An 11,122-nucleotide genomic window follows, 5' to 3' on the forward strand; every position below is an offset into this window, starting at 1 on the left:
GGTGGAAATCCTTTTTCAAACCTCACAGAGATTCACATTATTTAGGGGGGTAATGTAGCCCAAAAAATCACCTGAAAGCTGCTCAGCATGGGGATGAAACATAAGAAACAAAGAAGGCTTACTCGCCTCAAATGATTCCTCTCCGCTCCCTTTCCACCTCTTCTGATGCCCTACTCCTCTCTACTGCAGCAGCAAAGATGCCTCGACCTCAGTGATTGGCCGCGGCGGTCACGACGCTTCAGGACATCATTACTACTACAGCAGGGAGTAGAGGAGCAGCCACAGCCATAATTGGAGCAGTAGTGGTGGGGAATTGGGTGAGGTGAATACATCTACTTTGTTTCTTCACCTTGCTGAGTAGCTTTCAATTTTTGGGGCTCTGGTTTATCCCTTCAAAAATGGCTTCGAATAATAAATCGTCATTATTGTAGCTTTCACTGTTCTCTTTATTTTTGTAGACTCTCTCTGGTCGTGACATTGAATATCACATTGCCAATGTCAGCATGGTATTCCTTAGTGAGCTCACCAATGGAACATTGCTTCAGACCAGGATAGGCAACAAGCTCCTTGTTTCTTTAGTAGAGACCCCCACAGATGCCAACAACAAGGTGAGAGAATGGTATCAGTCACATCTATATGTAACAGTAAGGCCTTAGTCAGACGGGCGTTTTTTCGCGCGATTTGCGGATCGCATGACGGATGCGCATCCGCAAATCGCGTGACCGGTGCCCGAAAATCGCCCGAAAATCTGCTCCTAGCTGCGTTTCATTGGAAACGGGCCGGAGCTGTCCAGCGCATTGCATTCAATGGAGCCAGCAATACAGCCGGCTCCATTGAAAGCAATGCGCTGCGGGCGAGTGTGGGATGAATTGTCGGGAAGGGCTTAAATATATAAGCCCTTCCCTGCAATTCATCCAGAAAAGTGTTAAAATAAAAAAAATATATATACTCACCTGCTCCCGGCAGCCGGAGTTCCGCGCGGCCAGCCTGCAGTGGGTGTGAAGGGGGTGTGAGTCAGACCTGCCCCCTGATTGGCTTAGCGCTGAGCCAATCAGAGGCAGGTCTCACTCACACCCATTCATGAATTCATGAATGGGTGTGAGTCAGACCTGCCTCTGATTGGCTCAGGCTGAGCCAATCAGGGGCAGCTTTGAGTCACACCCCCTTCACACCCATTGCAGGCCGGCCGCGCTGTACTCTGGCTGCCGGGACAAGGTGAGTATATATATATTTTTTATTTTAACACACTTCTGAATGAATTGCAGGGAAGGGCTTATATATTTAAGCCCTTCCCGACAATTCATCCAGCGCTGTCCGGCAGCCCATTGCTTTCAATGGAGTCGGCTGTATTGCCAGCTCCATTGAATTCAATGGGCAAACATCGTTCTTCTCTGCCACAGCTGTTACAGCTGTGGGAGAGAAGAATGATTTGTCTTCTATATGTTCTCAATGGGGTCGGCGCTGCTGCCGCCGGCCCCATTGAGCGCATATAGAGAAGAGAACAGGAATCGCAGATCGCATATAGGTGCGATCTGCGATTTCTGTTCTATAATTTATCGGATGAGCGCATAAAAAGCGCTCATGTGTCCGATACCATTGCAAAGCAATGGTTTTAAAAAATTGCCGGACGCATGCGCAAATCGCGCAAAAAAACGCCCGTCTGACTAAGGCCTAAGGGTGCATTTGGAGGACCGTATATTGACCGGGTATTCACGCCGGCCGATATACGGTGTCTCTCTCTGCAGGGGGAGGAGGCTGGAAGAGCCAGGAGTAGTGCTCTGAGCTCCCGCCCCCTCTCTGCCTCCTCTCCACTATTTGCAGTGAGAGGAGGCGGGAAGGGACGGGGCTAAGTTGCGGGAATTAGCCCCACCCCCGTCCTGCCTCTCCTCATTGAAAATAGTGTAGGGGGTGGAGAGGAGGCAGAGAGGGGGCGGGAGCTCAGAGCACTGCTCCCAGCTCTTCCAGCCTCCTCCCCCTGCAGAGAGGGACACCGTATATCGTCTGGGTGTGAAAACCCAGCCGATATACAGTCGTCCGAATGCACCCTCAGGAGCAGGTTGCGTTCATTGGCTTTGACTGCATGCTTCCCTTTGTGATAAAAAGTACAAAAAAAAAACCACTTTCTGTATTTGGGTGCAGAATGGCAAGCAGATGTGAGCTAATGGAAAGACAATGGGAAGCTTTGTTTTTAGGCATTACCACTTGGTCAGATACGGGTACTGCAGACATATTTGGTATTATACATAGCAGAGTTAGAGAATTACTCTCTGGTAACTCTTCTTAATAGACAACAGAGAACAACAGAATGCAATGGAGTACATAGAAAAATCCAAGAAACTTTATTTTTCATTTCCTTCTCTGTCACACCTCTCTTTGTGAACTGGGTCAGACATGACGGCACATGTAACAAAGGGTTTCTGATGAACACATAGGTATTGGGTACTAAATAATCTCCAGGTTTGGGGATTCCAGGTACACAGCGCAAATGTATGTGTAAACGCTCGTGTGACGCCAGCCTAAACTGCGATGTGTAAACGCTCGTGTGACGCCGGCCAGCTTAGGCTGGTGTCACACGAACGTTTACACATACATTTGCACTGTGTATCTGCAGGATGGGCACTGCATTTTGCAAACACCAGTAAAACACGCACAGTACTTTTTGCGCATGCACACACAAGCATGCTCCCATTGATTGCAATGATCAATTAGTGTAATTGGTTAAATGTGTGCCATTTCCCCGACAGAAAACCGACAACCATCCAGTACTGTTTGCCTTCTCCACAATTTTGATGCAAGTTCCATTCCCAAATCTCCATCATTTTAGCATTCTATTGAATGCTATGGAAATCCACGCCATACTTCATACGATGTGGATATTTCTGCACTGGCTTGCACGTGTTATCGGGGGGGGGGGGGGGGGATATTAGTTGGGGGGGGGGTTATTAGTTGTACATTGTGTTTTATTTAGGCATTATATGACTGTTTTGTGAGCTGCATTATTTTGACACAATATGGTAGTATTCTGCATTGGAACACATGACAATCTGGTGGTTTCTTTTTTTTTTGTTCCTTCATTTCCAGAATCAAATCACGTATGTAGGTGGTAAACCTATAGTGCAGGCAGACTACATTGCTTCAAATGGTGTGATACACATGATATCCGAACCTCTGAAAGCCCCTCCGGAACCAGTAGTGAGTATAACATGACATCCTCCTGTATATGCAGAGCAGCCACTGAGTCCAGAGTCTCACGAGTGTATGCGGATATGCACATGCATGGTGGTAGCGTTGTTGCGGAACGATATATGCCTTTTTTTTCTTCTTTGCAGCGGCATATTTTACTGTACTATTTCTGTGCATTTTCACACGGCAAAAAAAAAATGCAGCAATTGACTTGGCTAATACGTCTAATGAGTTACAGATATGCTCCTTTTACTATGCAATTACGCAGAATTTCACACTTTTCCTAGTGTATTTTGTGCGCGTCCATTGACTTCTCTGTGGACTTTTCCTGAGCAATTGCACAGGAACATAGAGCATGCAGTGGTTTTCCTCAAACCCCCCCCCCCCTCTTTTTACGCGACTGAAATGCGCAGGAAAATTCTTCACATATGTACGAACCCACTGAAATTAATAGGTTCTAGTCTCTGCATATTGAGTGCGCAAATGTGGCAGTGAGGTCAGTGTAAGGGCGGATTCAACGAGCGTACTTTTGTCTCCCCATTCGACCACAAGAATCACAGCTGTATAACGGGATAAAACGAAACCACGGACCGCTGTGGGATTACTGTGGTTTTGTTTTCACCACCTGATTTGTACTCCGGACCAGCTCTATCTATCCTGCACGTAGTTAAAAAAAACATGCGGGAAGATCGGGCAGCCGCTGACTTCCCCCCTCTTTTTTCAAACTCCTGCGCTCTGGCGTGGAGTTTAAACTGCTGGTGGAGAAGAAGGGATTCCCCTCATTCAGGTGCAACTACGCTCCGTGCCGCTGAGTGTGAATAAACCCTAAGGTGAAGAGCAGTTGTCATGCTGTAGATATGTTAGCAGTGCGTTTTCTGTCTGGACTTTTCTTCCCAAAGTTTACTAGAAAACAATGGCACCTGCTAATAAATTCCAAATGTTTAATAAGAAAATCTGACTTTGTTGCCCATAGCAACCAATCACAGCACAGCTTTCATTTTACCTCAGCAGTTTAAGAAATGAAAGCTGCGCTGTGATTGGTTGCTACGGGAAAAGGACAATTTTATTTTAGACCATATTATAAATCAGCCCCTCTGTTTCCAAGCTAGGTTTGCAGCCATAAGTATTGTGTAGGCCACATGTGCAGGTAATTTTTGGGTAACCCTCTCCCCTTTCAAAAAAAAAATCATGAATTTTAAATTTTATCGTTAACATAGTTGCATGAGGGCTTGTTTTTTGCGGGATGAATTGTAGTTTTCAATGGTACCACTTAATGTACCATATAATGTACTGAAAACGTTTTATACAATTTTTAAGTGAGGTGAAATGGGAATCTATGGAAAGCGCAGCCCCCCCCTGTCCACGAGCGGAGAATCATAGCAATTCTTCGCTGGCGGCTGGCAAATCACAGCGTGCTGCGAATTGCCACGATTCTCCGGAGTCAGCCTATCTGTCAGATAAGCTCACCGCAGAGATCCGTCAACTGGCTCCTTCTCCCCGGCAGCAGATATCGCAACGCCCGTGGACAGGCAGCCTTATATGCCTTTATTACTTATCAGCATAAATTATTTTCCATACCTTCTTGTACAGCTATTATATGCATGAAGGCTATAATACAGGTACCACAGACAGCAATACTAAATGTCTATTCTATCCCCTATTCTCATCAGGACGTCGCTTACATCTAAACTAACTACTAGCAGCCTACCCCGCCGCGATACATTTCATCTGTAGAAGGAGGGTGGAGAATAATTTATGCTGAGAAGATTTAAAATATGTAGCATATCAATTATTGCATCTTAGTGTGGATTACACCTCCTCAAAGGAGGGAGTTGAATTTTGCGCCAAAATCAGGGTTAAAATCTGGATCAAGTGATATGGATTTTCTGCAGATGTTCCGCCACAAATCCGTCTCATGTGAACATAGCCTTACAGCCAGCAAAAAAAAAAAAAGATATATATATATAAAATTCTTTTTTTAATATATATATATATTTTTTTTTTAATATAGGATACAGGTACTGTATTTGAACAGAAGCATGTTGAAAAATAAATTTTAAAAAATCCCAGTATCCACTGAACTTGGATGCTTTTTATATTTCATCTCTCACCATACATCTCGGGATGTGTCAAATTAAAGGCCAACTTGAGAGGACCCGTTTTTATCACTGTCATTTCCCTTTGTTCTAGGTTCTACATGCTGGACACGGAGCTGGAATATTCTTTGCCATCCTCTTCATCGTCGGATTAGTTGCACTTGCCATATTTGCCTACAAGAAGTTCAGCAGGAAAGACTTTCAGTTTCAGCAGTTTCATGAGGTACCGGTCACCTAAAATACTCACTGATCCTTACGGCTATAAACCAGATGTCTGTGTTTACGGGTCGGAATGGAGCCAGTCTCTGACATCCTGGTGACCCCAGTCAGACACCTCATCTAGTCTATGACCTTTATCCCTTTGCTCCCATACTTGTAATATAAGCAGTACTTATATATTTCCAGCAACAAAGCCACAAAGGCCCAGAATTATTAAGGGCCGCCCACACGGTCGTCTGCAGCATCTGTTTAAAGTATGGCGTTTGGGAATGTCTCGATCTGACAACGATCAGGCTGGGTTTCACTTACGAACTCCGTACGTCCGGCAGATATTGCAACAGTGTGGATCCTAAGACTTGTGTTTGGACCACCTTACTTAACGAAGTGCACTGGAGTAAGATGCTCCTAAGAAGTAGCAAGATGCTCCTAAGAAGTAGCACAGATTTAAAATTAGCTGTTATGGCTTATTTGGGGGGAAAAAAATTACAGCATGAATCTTGTAGAAATGCTAAGTTAGTCCACGCTATTAAATATAAGTGCTACATGTTATGAGAATTTACATTATTTTGTAATGGAATATGCTGGATTAAAGGCTTCTGACATGAAGTCTCTCATTTTCTACAGTACGATGAAAAGGAGGCGGTGTGCGACTTTAACATAGAACCATCTGCAAACATTTCAAACCCCATGTATGACAGCGTTGAAACGGACAACCACACTCCGGAGCAGTCAACAGAGTCAACATTTCATCCATTTTCTGTAAGTTTTCTATTTTGTTTTAATTAAGATTTTTCTCAGATTGATATCTACATAGGTTACTAAGATAATTAGCTGTAGAACTATGCTGAACAAATATCTATGGTGACTGTTAAGAACAAGTTAGGGATATTGCCTCACACACAGCGCTCTGATTGGTCACAGCATTCAGCTGCCAAATGAGATACAGCTCTTTCAGCACACAGGGGTTTTAAATCCCCGCCTGATGAAAGACCTTCAGAGCAGTGCAGGGAGAAGACACGGCTGAGCCGCTGCAGCGGTGGAAAGGAGTGTGTGTTTTTTTTTACACTTTATAGGGATGACTTTTAGGGAAGGGCTTATATTTAAAGTCTTTCCCTTGCAAATCACTGTGCGTTCCGTGCAGGATATGCAGAACACAGCTGAACCACTGTGTTCTTCATACTCTGGCAAATTCACGGAGTGGGATACTAGATGAAACAATAGTATCAGCTATATACCGCTGTGAACTCCTGATAAGGCCCCTGAAAGAGAACAATCAAGGACTCGTGCACAAAAACTGCACAATGTCTGTGCAGTTAGACCCAACGATTATTGTTCAAAAGACGGCTTTGAGCGAGAATCGTTGGGTCTAAATGGGTCTTAAGTTCCATAATTAAAAAACAAAAACAGACCCCATACATCTCTTCCTTCTAATGTAGGCAGGACGCTACGCTTGAGCATCAACAAATAGTCACTACGGCGTCATTTCCACCCAATAAGTGTTCAGTTACATAGTCAGAGACCAACTGCTTCAGCCAAAATGACGTTGTAGGACACCTGGCTGCCCTTACAGTTCCTAGAATAATAATCTTTATTTGTATAGCGCCAACATATTCCGCAGCGCTTACATAGAGGGGGATACAGAAAGACAAAAGTACAAACATTACAGAACCACGGTTACATAGTAATCAATTGATGGAAACAATAGGGGTGAGGGTCCTGCTCCAACGAGCTTACATACTACAAGTAATGGGGTGATACAGAAGGTAAAAGGGCTGGAGATGTGCACTGTATGGCGAGGTGGAGAGTGAGGGGTGATACACATAGACAATGGTCAGACATTTAGCCGTGTGACGGCAGAAACAGTATGACTGCAGGCGCGGTTTATGATGGCTAGCAGGGATTGCAGTCAGTAGGTCAGGGAGCATGTTATCAGGCGGAGTACAGAGGGGTTTGTTTAGGGAATGCGGTATGCCTCCCTGAAGAGGTGCGTTTTTAGAGCACGCCTGAAGTTCTGCGAGTCCTGGATTGCTCGGGTAGCCTTTGGTAGTGCGTTCCAGAGGACCGGTGCTGCTCTGGAGAAGTCTTGGAGGCGGGAATGAGAAGTTCGAATTAAAGGGACGCTGAGTCTGGTTTCGTTAGCAGAGCAGAGAGCTGCATGATGGATTGAGATGAGGGAGGCGCTATGGGGGGGGGGGGGGGCTGCGCTGTGGAGGGCTTTGTGGATGAAGGTAGCGAGTTTAAATTGAATTCTGTATTTAACGGGCAGCCAGTGCAGTGACTGGCACAGGGTAGAGGCATCTAAGTAGCAGCTGGACAGGAAGATGAGCCTGGCTGCTGCATTCAGGATGGATTGGAGAGGGTAGAGTCTGGTGCAGGGGAGGCCGATCAGCAACGAGTTGCAATAAGCGAGCCAAGAGGGGATGAGGGCAACAGTGAGCGTTTTCAGCATGTCCACAGTGAGAAAAGAGTGGATTCTTGCGATGTTCTTGAGGTGCAGCTGACATGTTCAGGCGAGAGATTGGATGTAGGGGGTAAATGATAGAACAGAGTCGAATATGACCCCAAGGCAGCGGGCATGTTGTCTAGGAGTTATGGTGGTGCCACACACTGAGATGGAGATGTCAGGATGAGGTCGGTTAGTAGAGAGCAGAAATACCAGTAAGTCAGTTTTAGAGAGGTTTAGTTTTAGGTAGAGAGAGGACATGGTGTTAGAGACAGCGGACAGATAGTCGGTGATGTTTTGGGGTAAAGGTGCAGAGCTGTCACGGGAAGAGGTGTATAGCTGGGTGTCATCAGCATACAGGTGGTATTGGAGGAAAACTCCATTTTGGTGAGAGCCTGCTGCGTGCAATCAAGGTGGGGAGGTAACTATGCTTATATTTACCATCAATCTGTAAATGATACATGGTAAGTCTAGTTTTATTACAGGTCAGGGCTCGTTCACATCACAATTTTGATTTGTTTTAACCAATCCATTTTTTTCCCCAAAAAACAAGAGGTAGCAAAAAAAACAACCCCAAAATTTGAAATGGAAACAAACTGAAAGCATAGTTTTCATTTAACAGATCTGTTCGGGTGCCTTCACACAGGAGGTTTAAAAAAAAAAAAAAACGCACAATGCGAGAGTAAGTAGAAAAGCAATATTATGAAACCAATGATTTACAATGCTTTCCTTCACATTAGCAATGTTTTCATTCATGCAATGTTGCATAACAAAAAAATAAATAAAATTGCAGCAGGTTTTAGCTTTCTGCGATTAAAAAAAAAAAATTTGCATCTCATGTTTTTCCTATTGAGCTTCCTTTTTATCGCAAAATTCGCAGGAACAAAGACATAAGAAACCACAACAGATAGTTTCCTATCATGTAATGGATCGGTTTTGGGGTTTTCTCCCCAAAACTAAATCTATTATATAGGCAACAAAAATGGAACCTCGTGGAAACCTTTTCATTGACAAAACAAACCCAGAAGTGTCCTTTCCATTTTATTTTTTTGCCATGTAAACAAAAGCGTAACAGTCTGCGCCATTTTCATTTAAAAAACAGAACAGCGGCACAGAGCTGATATGAAGCACTTTAGCTCACAGTGAATTCAATGGTACTTAAATGCAAACATTGTTTTCTGTTGAGCTGTTCTATGTGAACAGCAGCCAAATGAAAAATAAGTGCACAGGTGAACAACCCTGTATTCACTTAGATAAATCTATAAAACTGCCAATTTCATATGTTAATGAACTTTGAGATGTGGACCTGTAAGAAATAGAAAGATTAGATTTTTAAAAATTTTTTAGGCTCACTTCACGCACGTAATTAAATGCCAGCCACGTGGAAAAGATTTCAAAAATGTCCTTCACTTGTAGCAGAAAAGTTGCACACCGAAGCCAGTGGTTTTGAAAACCGGTGCAAATTTCAACCTAAAAAGGAGAATAAAAAAAGTGCCAATTTGGTCCCTGTCTTTGTTGTGGATTTTAGCTCTTGTATTTCTTAAGCCCCATTTAGACGGGAGGACTGGCAGGCAAACGATGCCCGACACTCGTCCCCGCATGTACTCGCTCCTGTGCCGTTACACAGGAGTGTATCGTTGGCTCACAACGGGGCGGCTGGAGATTTCTCTCCTCTATTCACTTAACACAGCGGTCATTTATACTCATCACTAATCGTTCAGGTTTTTATGCAGCCTAAACGATTAAAGATTAGCTGAACAATCATCGTTCAGCTAAACAGTACTGAACGGCCGCTGTGTTAAGTGAATGGAGAGGTGCAGGGAGAGGAGTGAAATCTCCAACCGCCCCGCTGCGAGCCAACGATACTCTGTCCTGTGTAACAGCACAAGTACATGTGGGGACGGGTGTCTTTGCCCAACAGTTGTCACATCTAAATGGGGCTTAAGTCTCTATGGTGTAATACCCCATACAGAACAAATACCCTTTTCAGTGTATTTAGGCATACTGTGAGGATGCCTAAAACAGCTGCACTGTAAGAGGTTTGCTCTTGGCACAGTGTCATGTATGTAAGGTTTATAAGTCAGTGCACTCATGACGACAACAAGTTTCTATTTAAAGTGCACCTTCTTCAGTTACTGGATACTCACAGTGCCCCGTGGATGTAGAGCTCCTGCCAGCTAGTCACAATGTTCCTTCCTGCATTCTACACACTGTAAAACAGGGGACCACCATAGCATTTGGTAATGTCATATTATCATATGCCGTTGCCAAGATTACTTGCATAGTTGGTTTGCAGTCAATAATTCTAATGGTGCATATTTATACTATACCAATGGTTGATTCTACAATATGTAGAAGGCATATGAGGCCGTGACAGACTGATTACTATTTAATAACCCATGTAGAAAACATAGCAATATACACTTTATGTACCATTTGGTTAGCTACTATGTTAAATCATACTGCTAGAAATACACATTACATGTCTCTACTGTAGTCTTATGTAATCTAGAGGAAGATTTTCTTCTTGTTTTTCAGGACGCGGACGATCAGCAGTTAGTGGACTTTGGTGGCCGAAACAAATGATTGCAAATAGAATAATTCAATTGTAAGATTATGGCTGTGACTAGTCATCTGCTCGAGATAGAACATGTCACGTATATGAAGCAGGTGTGTGCGAGTATACAGCCCTCTACACAATGTAGTGTCCTGCCTGCAGAGATTAACGGAGCCTGGCTTTGGGGGCAGTTCTACTTTATTTGGCTCTTACTGTGAACCTGTAAATAAAAACATTGATTCAGTCATGACGTACTAATTGGCCCCTGGTCTAAGGCTCAGGGGCACCTACAAGGCTTGCACCGAAAGGTTTAACACAGCGCACGCACGCACACACACGCACGCGCGCGCGCACTCTGCTTATTGTGCATGCGAATACAGAGACCATTGAGTTCAATGGCTTCATTCTCATTACTCTTATGAGCAGGTGGGGGGGGCCCATAGAAGTCTGAGAGGTGCGCACTCAATATACTGCGAAATTCAGCAGGAAGAAAAAAAAAAAAAAGGGTATAGTGCAGGATTTTTAAAACATTTTTTATGCAGTCTCCTGCATTTTGCACAGTGAAGTCTATGGGAGGGGTAAAATTACACAAGAGGAAAGGTGTGCCACTGTACAAAATGCAGA

General features: G+C 44.0%; 1 protein-coding gene across 1 annotated transcript in view; it reads left to right on the forward strand.

Annotated features, from left to right (window-relative positions):
* The window catches only part of STAB2 (stabilin 2), a 134,348-nt gene extending 123,603 nt beyond the window's left edge, over positions 1–10,745 (forward strand). The window contains exons 65-69 of the mRNA XM_066591428.1: positions 459–608; positions 3,082–3,192; positions 5,374–5,502; positions 6,123–6,257; positions 10,480–10,745. Coding sequence (XP_066447525.1) covers positions 459–608; positions 3,082–3,192; positions 5,374–5,502; positions 6,123–6,257; positions 10,480–10,527 — 573 coding nt within the window. The 3' untranslated portion in view covers positions 10,528–10,745. The remainder of the gene's footprint in view (positions 1–458; positions 609–3,081; positions 3,193–5,373; positions 5,503–6,122; positions 6,258–10,479) is intronic.
* Positions 10,746–11,122: the final 377 nt, after the last annotated feature.

This window comes from Eleutherodactylus coqui, chromosome 2, assembly GCF_035609145.1.
Source record: "Eleutherodactylus coqui strain aEleCoq1 chromosome 2, aEleCoq1.hap1, whole genome shotgun sequence".
In the NCBI taxonomy this organism is placed as follows: domain Eukaryota; kingdom Metazoa; phylum Chordata; class Amphibia; order Anura; family Eleutherodactylidae; genus Eleutherodactylus; species Eleutherodactylus coqui.